The sequence below is a fragment of the Charadrius vociferus genome, unplaced genomic scaffold (genome assembly GCF_000708025.1).
Source record: "Charadrius vociferus isolate BGI_N301 unplaced genomic scaffold, ASM70802v2 scaffold459, whole genome shotgun sequence".
NCBI classification, from domain to species: domain Eukaryota; kingdom Metazoa; phylum Chordata; class Aves; order Charadriiformes; family Charadriidae; genus Charadrius; species Charadrius vociferus.
In genome coordinates this window covers 1,548,771-1,562,515 of record NW_009650249.1, presented here as the reverse complement: position 1 = coordinate 1,562,515, position 13,745 = coordinate 1,548,771, and the positions used below count along the sequence as shown (strand labels likewise).

The 13,745-nt window shown below is 48.6% G+C and overlaps 1 protein-coding gene across 1 annotated transcript in view; it reads left to right on the top strand.

The window, feature by feature from the left end:
* The window catches only part of HIVEP3 (human immunodeficiency virus type I enhancer binding protein 3), a 67,517-nt gene that overhangs the window by 44,518 nt on the left and 9,254 nt on the right, over nt 1–13,745 (top strand). Inside the window, exons 3-4 of the mRNA XM_009893000.1 lie at nt 45–220; nt 9,486–9,584. Coding sequence (XP_009891302.1) covers nt 45–220; nt 9,486–9,584 — 275 coding nt within the window. The remainder of the gene's footprint in view (nt 1–44; nt 221–9,485; nt 9,585–13,745) is intronic.

Genomic DNA, 13,745 nt, shown 5'->3' with positions numbered 1-13,745 from the left:
TTTTTTTTTTTTTTTTTTTTTATCATGACACCTGTTGCTCATAGGTACAAATCAAACGAAGAGTATGTGTATGTGCGAGGCCGTGGAAGAGGGAAGTATGTATGTGAGGAGTGTGGAATTCGCTGCAAGAAACCCAGCATGCTGAAGAAACACATTCGCACGCACACAGACGTCAGGCCATATGTCTGCAAGTACTGTAACTTTGCTTTTAAAACCAAAGGTAAGAGACAGTCAGCTCCTAGCTCCTCTGCTTAGTGTATTGACTTATGAGGCTTCCTGGGGGCGCTGGCGAAGGGGAAGGGAAAGCCTTCCCAAGGGTCTGGAAAACCCCAGGAGTTGGAGGGAGGGGGATGAAGGAGTCTTAAATTGGCTGAAGTTTTCAGAAGAGGACCAGCCCTGTGCTGAGCTGTGTTGCAGTGGAGAGCGTTGGCTGCACGTGCCAGCCTGCAGCGGAGCATCCACGCCATCCTATTTGTGCTTCTTAAAGGGAGCGATCCTGAAATAGAGCTTCACTGGCAGGGATATATAAACAAAACCACCCCAGAATGAGAGCAGGAGCTCCTGGGTACGGGCAAATATCCCTGACCAAGCACCTGGAGACAGTCTTTGGGTGGCTTTTCATGCTGGTGCTCTCAAGATCTGTTTGCGCTGCACTTTTTCACCCTTCGCAGTTGCATGTATCTTTGACATTTTCTATATCATATCAATAGGCTTTTTCTCTAAAGACCTCCATTCCAGGGCATCTAGTCATTAATGATCCACAACCTCGCTACCACCTGGTATTCTTTGCAAGTGACCTTCATCATTGCCTCAGTCAGTGTGCGAGTGAACTCTATCAGGAACATGCAAAACTACCTGCAAAATAAAGTCTCTTCCCAGACATTGTGGGTTAAGTTTTCAAAAGTGCCCGAGGTGCCCAGGTCCCTTTATCTTTTCATAAAAGCCTGACACCATGGGTTTGACAATTCTCCACTCCATCTTTGGTTGCAGCAAGTCTCGCAATAAAGATATCAAGTTCAGTATTACAAACTGGTGGGGATTGGAAAGGCCTTCTGGAGCTCCCCCAGTCCACCCCCTGCCAGAGCAGGGGCACCTCCAGCAGTGGCACAGGACGGCGTCCAGGCGGGTTTGGGATGGCTCCAGAGGGGGAGACTCCCCCACCTCTCTGGGCAGCCTGTGCCACTGCTCTGCCGCCCTCACAGCAGAGAAGGCCCTCCTCAGTATTTGTATGTATTAATAAGATCCCCCCTCAGTCTTCTTTTCTCTAGACTGAAGAGACCCAAGTCCCTCAGCCTTTCCTCATAAGAGAGATGCTCCAGTCCCCTCATCATCTTTGTAGCCCTTTGTTGGACCCTCTCCAGCAGTTCCCTGTCCTTTTTGACCCGGGGAGCCCTGAACTGGACACAGTGCTCCAGATGCGGTCTCACCAGGGCAGAGCAGAGGGGGAGGATGACCTCCCTCCACCTGCTGGCCACACTCTGCTTGATGCCCCCCAGGATGCCATTCGCCTTCTTGGCCGCCAGGGCACATTGCTGGCTCATGGTCATCCTGTTGTCCACCAGGACTCCCAGGTCCCTCTCCACAGAGCTGCTCTCCAGGAGGTCAGCCCCCAACCTGTACTGGTGCATGGGGTTATTCCTCCCCCGATGCAGTACCCTACACTTACCCTTGTTGAATTTCATAAGGTTTCTCTCTCTCTTGATTATGGTTTGGCATAAATATAAAATGTCTGTTGTCTGTAGCTCCATCATTGCAAATTTCAGAAGACAACACAGTTAATTACTCAAGAAAAGCATCAGCCCCCCAAAAAAGAGTGCTGCCCAGGGAAGTGGCACCATGTGGTCGTGGGGAGGAGGCAGTGGGTGCTGTGTGGACTGTGGCATGTGCGCTTACCCAGAAGTGCTGATGGAGGGCACATCCAGGCTAGACAAGTGACCCAGACGCTGGGTGATTCAGGGTGGGCAGTGCCTGGAGCTGATGGCTTTGATGGTAAAGCTGGCGGGTGATTTCTGGGTAACGATGTGTTGGCAATCACCAGGCGTATGGGAGCATAGGGAAGTGAGACCGAATTTGGGGCCAAATTCTCGTCAGACACATGCAGCAGATCCAAGCGACAGTTCTTTCTCTCCCTCCCAGCCCAGAGCTATTTCTGGTTCATTTTCTTTCTTTCCCTCTTGCTTTTGTTACTTTGTTCTGAGGTCTTCCTTTGAGAGGTGAATCCATTCAGCCTCTTCCGTCACTTCACCTTGCTTTCCACCATGCTTCTGTTAGGCTTTTCTTCAGGATGCTGCGATCAAACCATCCTTTTCACCATCTCTCCAACTGCTTCGCTCTTCATCTCTGCTCCCTCGTAGTGCACAAACTGTCGGCACTGGCTGTGCTGATGGCACAGCGCAAACAGACGCTTGCCTCCAAGGGACTGCCCTTCTTTGGCTTTGCAGGAAAGATGCATGACGAAGGCAGCGTGGAAATGCTTCCTTCAAAAAAAACCCCAAACAAAAAAAAAAAAAAAACACCAAAAAAACCCCTGTGCTGAGATTTGAATGCAAAACTATCCGTTTGCCTATGGGTGCATGAGGGGGCAGAACTTCCCCGGAGCACTGATTTCAGGTCAAATAGTTGCATGATGGTAACTTGGCATTGCATGAAAATGGCTCTTTGCTGGAAGGGGATGACAGTCAGAGCCCCGGCTGTGTCCTGTGGGAAAGCTGATGCTCCACAGGACTGCAGCACTTGGGGAAAAGCTCTTTGCTTTGCGGAGGGAGACACGAGGACCTTTGGAAGAGTTTCTGGAGAGTGAGAAAAAGATCAGCCTTGGGTGCTGATAAAATCATCACTTGAAGCCCTGTAACTGAATCATTGCTGTTGGTGATGGGGTGCGAAGCGGAGGTCCGGGAGGTTTGCAGAACTAGAGGTTTCACAGCTTATTTTGCAGACGTCTAGAATAAGTTTGTTTGTGCCCTGATTCATTAGGATCCTCCTTCCTGGTGTGCAGTTTTGCAACCGCAATTAAGTGCAGAATGGAGAAGCTGGAGCTCTCACTACTGCAAAAAATATAAGCTGAGTTGGAGCTCTTTTAGAAATCAGCTTTCCAAAGTTAATTTTAGCCTTCAGCATAAACTCAAAGGGGATATCTGTGGAGCTGTCTTCATTTTGGCCGTGGTAGATCTCTCCAGCATGATCTAATTCTCTAAACTTTCAAGTAGGGCTGGAAGCAGTTAAATGTTTTTTTATTATTATTTTTAATGAGGATCTTTATCTGGTTAAAATGTACCTCCCCCCGCCCCTGAAAATCCATATCTGTGTTCCAAGAACTGTGAAAACTTTTACAAAAGGAAGAGCTTTAAATATTTTCCCCTTTTCACTAATTATGCTGTTTGTCTGCTTTTTGTGCATTTCTGTCGCTGTAAACGAAGCTGTTCCTTTGGATTACAGAACTGCAGGGAAATGTTTTGGGTTTTTTTATTATTTTAAAGCAAATCCATGAGATTTTTGTGTGCTCACTTAGCTGATGGAAACAGCAGCCTTGGAAATTTGGTTTGTAAAGATTTATTTGAGTTTACGTTTCTGGACCAGATATAAACGTGCCTCTTTAATGAGGTGTCTCTACCTCCACTGTAGCAGCGCTCTCCTAAGAGGTTTGTTACCGTGGCCTCCAAGAGGTTGTTTAAAAGAAGTTAAGCAGCTTCTTCATTGTTTTCTCACCAGGAAGGAAATGAAGAAAAAGCAGCAGTCTAACAATTTTCCCTTTCAGGAAGGTCAGGGAGAGCTTTTCCCGTGACCACCTTCCCAGAGGGGACGCAGGAACCGCCAGCCCTTCCCTTGTCACTCATCTCCAGACCCTCGAGGGACGCACAGCCCCTTTCCTCACTTCTTCTCTTGGGTGACGTGGGGATGTGGGTCAGCGTTGGCACGTTAATTACCCTCCTGTGCAGACGTTATCTTTTTCCACAGCTATTTTCTGCTCTCATTCAGCCCCACATCAGACTCTCACGTCCCGGTTGTTTAAAGGTTTCTTAAGATTTCTGGATAAACTGTGCGGAGCAGCTCACTGTGTCCGTGCTGCTGCCTCTGCTTAGAGGTCGGAAGGGACGAGGAGCTTCATATTAATTTAAAAGGTGCTCGTGTAAAGGACAGCAGTGCCTGTTGGCTGAAGATATCCATTTGATAGTCTAGTCCACTCACAGTTTCCAGACACCAGACTTCTTCATGTCCTCAGCCGTAGTCTTCCTTTAATAAATTAGCTTGCAGTTCCTTAAATCAGCACATGACAGGCACTGAGGTTATTGAACATGTTAATATATTAAATGCATTACCCCCTCAGCCCTTAAAGGCAAGGTTATGGCTGCACAGTTTATTATTATTACTGCTCTAGCAGACTCAGCGCTCTGCTAAGCCTCCTCTGGAAACTACAGAGCGGGTCCAACTGGCGGAAAGCTCCGAAAGAATTAACTGCTGTTATAGCAGGGCAGATTGATATATAGATTTGCAAAATGTCACTGCTCCCTCTGCGCGCTGAGGCCCTTCCTCAGCAGCTGGGAAGAGGGAAAGGGTCCGAGCATCCAGCGGAGCCGCTGCTGGGAGGAGGCTGTGGTCCCCCGGCCCCTCGGGATGTCCCAAACCTCCGCCAGGATGAGGACAGAGTTATCCTCAGGAATTTGCTGCCTGCTCCCTTATGGAATGTGGCGCGAGGCAAGTCGCTGTGAACCAGTGGTGTCCAGACAGGAGATGAACCACTGTGAGCAAAAGGGCTCTTTAACTTAACAGGGAAAGGTGAAAAAAAAAAAAATTAAAAAAAAAGAAAAAAAAAAGGGAATGAGGGCTGGAAGTCAAAGACTGGCAAATTCAAGTGAAATATTAGCTGTTATTTTTCTTTAAACAGTGCAGCTATTAAGCCCCAGCACAAGCCTCAATGGGATATATGCTAATTCTCTGTATTTTGAAATCTGCAAATCCAGCCTGGGTACCTTTCTGGAAGATTAGGTTTTGGCTAACACAGGCTGATAGGCTTGATCCAGAAGATGGCTAGTGTTTTATAGCCTGTATCGATACAGGCAGGCAGGCTCGATGTTCGAATTTTCTTCTTTAATCTTTAAGTCAATAAGTATAGAAGATAATAAGAGTTTTTTAAAAAAATTAAGTTGTTTGCCCCATAAATTACATAAATTAAAGCTTTCCTTCTCATAGAGTCTCACCTGGGGACATTACATCTATGCAGAGACCTAAATCAAAGCCTGCGCATTATTTAAGTCGCACATAAAACCCGTTTCTCAGGTTTATCTGGGACGAAGAGTACTGGCCTGTTGCTGGTTCTCCGTGTGCATGCATCTCACAGCAAAAGGGGACTCTGCTAGTCTGCTCTCCTTGTATATGATTTTAAAAGAGGAATATAAAAATACCTAAGTCCTGGAAAGCTGTGAATGTGTGTATCACAACATCACCTCAGACGCTGAGATCATGCAGTTGGTCATTTGTTGGGGTATTTTTTTGTTGTTAAATCGTTCACATTTAATAGGAGAAATAGAAAGCATGGTGTATGCCCAATGTGGACAGGATGATTTTTCTGGGAATCTTAATGTTTCTGTTCCCTACTTTTTCTTTTAACTCCGCCACCTTTAAAATATGATAATGGGTATTCTGAAAAATTTAATATCCCTCTTTTAATTTGAATGGGAAATCGCTCCTAGTCACTATTAAGCTGGTTGAAGTGCTTTTGGAACATGGGAGTTTTAGCTTTCTCGAAACAACACAAATATTTAAGCTGCTTTAAGTCCAGAATAAGACATCACAGTATCAGACGAGCTTAAGCAGACGGTAATACATAGTTATGAGCACGTGTAATGAGAGCTGTGCTGACACTGCCTGTGCTCCTCCAGTACAGCAATAGTTGGGGTGGAGTCACAATTTCCACCGGTTCCTGAATTTTAGATATAGCCAGTTTATTTCAAATCTGGGAACTTTTTGGTAAAAAATCCTGCTTGAGGACCACTTACCTGCTTAGGGTTCAATATAACTGTTCTGCTATTTAAATCCATCTTCCCCCCTGCTAGTTTCTCTCTTCCTCCTTCCAATATGTTTTTTTTTTCACTGTTTCCAAGGAAGCAATGGTATGTGTAAGTTTTGTAAGTTGGGAGCCAGAACTCTGTAAGGCAACAAGTAGCTGTGAGTCCTTCCTTGTGGGACGCATATCCAGCTTTTACTTAGGCAAAGTGGTGTTGACTTCACTGGAAATTTGCCAAAGGACTTTAGTGTTTAATCCTGCCAGCATTAATTAAGGGGGCTAAAAACACAAACTGTAAGAAGAACCCTGATAAGATAAATATCATTGTCCTCTAAATTGCTCCCAAGATGATAACTCAGCTTCTCAGCTGGTGTAAATAAGCCTCGAGCCTTTAACTTCCCTAAAATGATGCAAAGTTAGGTCAGACGAGAATCCAGCCCGCTGAGTCTCTCTTCCCTAAAAGGATAGCAGCATCCCTGTTTTGTTGGAATTTCTCCCTGGTGTGCGTGTGGGGTGCTGTGCATGGACAGACCATGCACCAGGGGTAATTAGCTCTGAGCGCTTTGCCGGCTCATCTTATTCATTGCCTCCTCCAACCAAATGAGGATGAAGGAAGATGGAAAGCAGAAGGGGAAAGAAAGCGACGCTTGCCATGAATTGGTCCTTTGGTGTTTGACACAGACTCACCGGGGATTTCAGCATCGCCGGCGCCTGTGCAGGCAGCCTGGGTGGGGAAGGACGAGGAGAAGCCGCGGCGCTGCCTTGCACAAGGGCAGTTGCCTCTGGTGAAAGAAAATAAAAAGGGAAGTGACACTGGTGGCTTCTGGCAGAGCTTGTCGACCCGAACCGTTGCACAGGGTGGAGCTGAGCCAAAGCAGAGGTACGATGAATTGATGGACGGAGAGCTGCAGGCCGCAGAGGGGCTCCCCGTGTCCGCCCACATCCTGCAGCAGCAAAAGGGACAGTGTGTGTTCGCTGCCAACAGCAGTGTAGCTACAGCAGCGGGGAGGACATGTGTGTATAGCCAGCCTCTAGACATCTGGAGTGGCCAAGGTGGCCGCTGTGTGCCTCTGAGGACCAGAGTCCTTCCCTCAAGTACGGCATGGCTGTAGTCTTGCCCAAAATATGGAATTCAACAGCCTCGCCCCCCCGAGTCATTAACATTATGCCCTCCCGGTTTAGCCAAAGCCAAGTGCATGTAAAGGTGAATTTATGAGCTTGTTTTGGGGATGTGGTAGCACCAAAATGCCTGGTGGACCTCCCCTCCCCACTCTTCCCACCGTGGGGATCAAAGCCGAATTCCCGAGGTGCCACAGACCATGGTTTAACCAACAACCCCCTGCTCACACCGGGCACTGGCTTGGGCTCATTTTCTGTGTTTATTATCACTGGAGGGAAGCCACTTCGGGATTTTGCTGTGGTAACTGAGCAAAGACAGGTCATTTTTTGCCAGCCAAGACGTGATGTGCCGTGATGGACAGGCAGCAGCAGGGTTTGATTTCAACAGACTGAGTCAGTTTGTCTTTCTGCTAGTTAGGTCCAAAATTAAATTCCAGTTCCATGAGGCCACAATTTGGACTCGTTGGGTAATTTTCAGTGAAACAGTTTTTCACTTTAAAACAATGGTGATTCACTGGAACCAGAGGTGTCCATCAGAGCGTGCTCATGTCTGACTGGGTGTCTTTGGGTCCACAACGAAACTCCGGGTCCAAAGTGGAGAAAGAGAGGTCTGATTGTGAGCAAGGACCTGAGCCAAGCTGGCCTCATCCTCGTACCTGAGTGTCCTAACCATGGGGCTAAAGGTATTTAGGCATGAAGTTTAAAAATAATAAATCTCTCTTATTGAAGCTGTTTTGCTGCATTTAAATTATTAAATATCCTTTGACTCCACATCCTCGATGGATGCCAGATACACAAGGATATATAGTCAGCCTTTGTCTCTCTTGGTCTTTCCTGTTGGAGCTATTCCATTTTGTATAAAATGGGCTAAATAAATAATTCATGGGCTAAAGAGAAACTAACTTGGTAGCTAGATGGTTATGGCACTCTTCTGAGATGTGAGGGCGTCGCGGGTAATTCTCTGCTCCAATGAATAGTTGCTTATTTATTTATACTCTGCAGAGCAGCGGGAGGAGAGGTTGATAGAGGCCCTCTATACTCCCACCCAGCTTAGGGACCGGGGGACTCTGTGGATTGCAGGATACCAGCTGAGGGATCTCAGTCCTCTGCTGAAGGTTATAATAAAGTGTGAGAACTCTTTTTTTTCTCAATATTTTTTTTTTATTTTTTTTATTTTTATTTCTGTGAGAAAAACAAGCCTCGCGCCGCGCGCTACCCTCAAGCGTTAGCTAATGGGAAGGCTGATGGCACATCGTGTTGCTGCAGTGAATGTGGAGTGCTCAGCCAGTTCCTGGGCTATGCTGGGAAACTAAACAGCCCTTGGTGGAGCTTCAGCAGGGGACCAGGTTTCTTCTCATCATCACCTCAGCCCATAAAGAGGTGTGGGAGAGGAAAAGGAAAAATGGACATTTTTTCTTTATTTCTCCTACTCTTTATTTTTCTCTCCATTCCACCTACCTACCTTTTTCCCCTCAACAGAGGTTCCCCTTTGTTCAGTGTTTGCCTTGGATATAAGTAGGGTTAATAACTGTCTAATTAGCCTAATTGGGGAGTTAGAATGAGGTGCCCTGTGAGGCCAGCATGCCCACCAGTTATCTCATCACACTGTCTTAGAGCAGTAACCACTGCCCCCACATCCCGGACTCCCCCTTGCAGGGGCTGCTCTTCCCATCCTGGCCCTAACGAGGAAGCCTCGTTAGTGCTTAGCAGGTTTTCTCCATGCTGCCAGACACTGATGCGCAGGGCTTCAGAGGGTATCCCGGATGCCTCCTGCTCCTGGGAGCTGAGAACTTCTGCCTGGCACTCGGAGCATCTGAGCCACCCTGCTGCAGGGGGAGAGGGCGATTGTAGGTTTTTTCCCCATTTCTGGCACCTCCAGCACTCATTTTGGCAGTACCAGCCTGCCCAGTGGTGCTAAGGAGCTCCTCACCCCCAGGCGGGTGATGCTGTATGCTGGGATGACGTGGGAGGTGATGCTAGATTGAGATGTGTTTCTCTTCCCTACTTTCCTACCATTTTTCTTTGCTGCACCATCACAGCTGAAAGCAATCCAGGACTTTTCTTCCCCCTCCCAAGCCCCCATGTGGACCCCAACTGTTTTTTCAGGTCGCACAACCCTGCCGGCACCTCCTCTTCCACCCCTGGGGCAGCGGCAAAGGGACGAAAGGGAGGACTTAGCCTTGTGTCACAGGGTATTCGCAATGGATAGTGGTTTGGGGAGAGTCAGAGGCCTCCTTGGTCTGGTCCAGAGCCAAATTATTAACTTGTTACTGCTGAGCTTGCAAATGGAAAAGGAAAAAAAAAAAAAAAGGAAAAAAGAAAAAAGAGCCATATTGACCAAAATATGTTTTCTGCTTCTTTTCAGGGAATCTGACTAAACACATGAAGTCAAAGGCCCACAGCAAAAAATGTCAGGAGATGGGCGTGTTGGTATCTTCACTGGTGGATCTGGAAGCCGAAGAAGGTAAAATCTTTCACGTTACAAACCTGCTATTGCTGCTAAGAGAGGGCAATGTCTGTTCGGGCAGGAGATGCGCTCTGCAGATCATCCTTTCAAAGGTGTGGAGTCATTTCGTTCACCCCGAGCTCCTTCCAGCGCCCAAGGGGGGAGTTCTCCTGTGTGGGGTGGGTTATGGGGCCGTCCCGGGAGGCGGCATCCGTGGGACAGTCTGTGAGCCTGGGTCTTCCTACCGGGGGAGTATTTTGGCTGCAGCCAGAGGGGAGAGTACACAGATGGGCAGGGAGCATCCTGCCTTTGGCCCGGTGCTCTGCAGGGGCTGTACACATAATAAGAAATAGTGGTTCCATGGCGTGAGAAGGTGCTTCTTGGTATTTGGGGGTATCTTGCAGGGAGTTCAGGCACCGGACTGCCATGCTCTGGAAGAGCCTGGGTCTCTTCTGGCCATGGAGGGAGTCTCTGAAGCAGTGAAATGAGACCCACCCCCAAGGGTGCCTTGCGTACGTCTGTGAACCCCCACTTTGCTGCTGCCAGCACAGTCTGGTGGGTGGAGGAGAAAAATCAGTCGTGGCACCCCTGGTTAGGGTCGGACGGCATACTGTACTGGCTGAAGTGCTGAGCCTGAGCGCGGGGGTGACCTTTCGGTGCATGGCCCGTGCAGGCAGTGGTGACGTTCTTGCAGAGGGGATGCTCTCCAGCAATCCAGGAGAATTAATGATTCAGGGATACCTTTCTCCAGAGAAGGACTTTTCCATAAGGATCATCTTCTAGGGACCTGCCCATCTTGCTATATTTGTCCGATCCCAGGAGACTCCACATTACCAGTGCAAATTACCTGGGCTCTGTCTGGAGTGACTGGTGTGTGCTGGAGCTGCCCCTGTCTCTGCGGGGCAGACCCAGCCTGGACCCAGCACCGCTGCCGGACGCCTGGGCACAGCGGGATGGGCTGCGAGCAGCACGGGGGGCAGCTGCTTCCCTCATCCCTCGCTCTCACGGGTCTTTTCCATGTGTAGGATGAAGGTGAATCACTCAGGTCAGAAATGAACTGAACGATTTCTTAGTAGGGTTTTGGGAAAGAGCCAGCAAAACTAAAATAACATGGTGCTTTGACATTTAATGGCATTATTCTGAGTGCTTTGCAAGAAGATACGTTTACCCTGACTCACCTGCTTATTTCTTTCATCTACTTATGCACAAATACATGCACACAAAGTCTGTCCAAGGCTCTGCAAACTCAGGAGTCTCGCTGTTCTTTGAGAAGGACGCATGACTCTCTTATTTAGTAATTTCCACCCTGGTTTATAGTATCTGCAGCTGAATTTCCCTGAAGTCATCGCGAGAAGCAGATCTCCTCCTGGGAGGCTGGGCAGCATCAGGCGGGAGTGCGGTGACCGTAATCTCTCCTGTCTCTATCAGAAATGTTGAGGGAAAGGTGAGGAAGATCTCCAAGCTGGGGGATGAAGGAACATGGGGAAGTCTCATGTATACTTAGCCCTTTGAGCTAGCAAACGATATTTTACCCAAATTATTGGAGGCTGCGCTTCGACAGCTGTTAAGGGTTAGGTTATGTGTCTCCAGGGAACAGTTAGATGTTTTTACAATTGTTATTCTGTTTCCTTTAGCAAGACCCTGAGTGTTCAGGGCTGGAGCCACAGCACAGGACTGATGGGGAAGAAGCCTTGGGGGCAGCAGATCTCAAGTCCTCGTGACATTTTGGGTCATCTGCATTTGCGTTCAGCGGGTCGTTTGCGTTGATAGGACACACTGCACATACAGCTGTAGAGGGAAGAGAGGCTCTGGGAGCTCAGGTCTGTCTGTGTCACCGTGTGTTTATTCCTGGATAAAACACTTAGTGCCGCAGAGCAGGGTGGTGTTTTCTCTTTGCATTGCGTTGCAGGCTGGTCGTGCCACCATTGACCCTTCCTGGCTGCCACCCCAGAAACCCCGGTACGAAAGCAGCTCTTGTGGCTGTCTTTAGCATTTTTTTCATCCTGTTTCACCCCCCCTGTCTCACCCCAAACAATTTTGATTCCCCCATCCCTGGGATTCATTCTGCCACAGCCCGCAAGGGTTTGTTGACAATGGGTTAAAATGAACTTCATAAAACACATGGCGCCACAGTTATTTTTATAAAGTGAACATCAGCTGAGCAAGTTCTGGAGACGGCGCTGTGAGCCAGGGAATGTTAACTCGGCAGGAACAACAAACAGCGCTTATCACCCCAGTCCCCTGCTGAGGTCAAGTCCATCAGAGGCTTTACTGGGCAAAGGGGCTGGTTCGCGGACATGGCAGTGTCACATGCGTCCTGCTTTGTAGGTAATTAAAAATCACTAACGGTGTTTCCTTGCGCAGCCCGTGGTGGGGAGAGGGTTTGCTCTGCAGCGGGCTGCAGCCCTTCGCGCTGCAGAGGGGGCTCATGATGCGCGTGGTTCCTGGGGTTGAGGCTGTGCCCGCCGGGCAGCCCTGGCCACTGGGACCCTCCGAGGTGCTGGAAGGCTCAGTTTTTGGATGCCGAATCTCGGAAATGCCATCCCCTGCGGTGTGCTGTATCCTTGGGGTATCTCCACGCTGGTTTAACAGGCTGCCCAGGGAAGTGGTGGAGTCACCATCCCTGGAGGTATTTAAAAGACAGGCAGACGTAGTGCTGAGGGACACAGTTTAGTGGTGGTTTTGGCAGTTTTAGGTTGATGGTTGGACTCGATGATCTTAACGATCCCTTCCAACCTAGGTGATTCTATGATTCTATGATTAATTAAACTGTGCTGGGGACATTTGCAGGCCATCATCTCAACTTAAACTGCAGGGGCAATCAGCAAGATATCTGTGGTTCAGGCCATCTACCACACTTCCAAAAAAGTGCTGAGCACAGTTTGGGAATTAGCGTGGCCCTGGGACCATTCCTGCAGAGGAGGTTGGATATGGCCACCCTGTTCTGGTGGTACAGAGGTGCAGATGCAGAGCAATCTGATGGGGCTGCAGGGCTAGTGTCACTGTCCTGGGACAAATGTGTCCTGGAGGGCTGATGTGACTGTCCTTGACTTGAACAGACCACAGCTGAACTTGCCAGCAGAGAAGCTGTAGGAGATATCTGAGAAGTTCCACTGGTCAACCGGTCCCAGCCCCCAGTACTCCCCCAGTGTAGTGGTACCATGAATTTTCAGGCTTGGGTTCTGGTTCAGGCCACGTGTAGTAACCTGGATGGGCAGGGGACAAGGACATGGGAGAAAGAAGGAGCCCTTTGGCATTACCAGACACCCGTGTCCCCTTTCACAGTGCCTTTCCTGACATGTACAGGAATGGACAAAGGGCTCTCCCAGACCACGCCGAATAAACATCGAACCAAGGCTAAGGATACCTGACCTGGCTGACAGCGTGCTGCTCTGCCTCGAGGGATGGCTTTCTTCCTTTTAAATCTGCTTGAACTCTTGGCTTTTCTCCAGCTCTTCAGAGCAACCTTTTGATCGGGCAGAGACATGCTGTACTCGGCTGTGGCCTTTCCAGAGGAGGGCATGGCCAGAAGAAAACCTAGTCAGGGATTTTGCAGTAGCCACCCCAAGGGAAAACTGTTGGCGTGGTGTGAGCAGCAGCGGGAGGCTGCTCCTGTGTGGGATTGCTGGAGAACTCCTTCAACCCAGGAACTTTCTTAAAATAATTGATTAGCTCATGGTCTCCAGAAATCTCTCCCTGCTGTTGTACCACTCGTCGATGATGCTTCTGCAGATCAAAGCTAGATAGTGAAAGAGGAAGGTTGCTCCTGAAAAGTTGGTTGCATGACTCTGAAAAGAACAACTGTTATTTTAAACCTTTCCATTATTGTTAATTAGAACTAATGAGTCATATTAATTGAGTGTTACTTTTGAAAACCTGCAGATCAGAAGTCCTATTTATGTTACGTGTAATTGCAGGCTTCTGAGGACAGAACTGCAAGCGCTCACTTCACCAGTCGAGGGGAATGCTTTCATTCATGATTTCCTTCAGTCATTCATCCCCAGGCTCACACAGGGTTAACGATAGTGTGCTCAGCGGTGTGTTGTGCCAGCGGTGTGAGAGCCCACCGATGGGAGCGCTCTGCTTGCGAAAACGGAGGTCTGACAGGTGATGAGGCTGAGCTTGTCTCAGCCTTTGGCCTCATGGAAAGAGTAAATCTAAACCAAAGCCCAAGAAGGG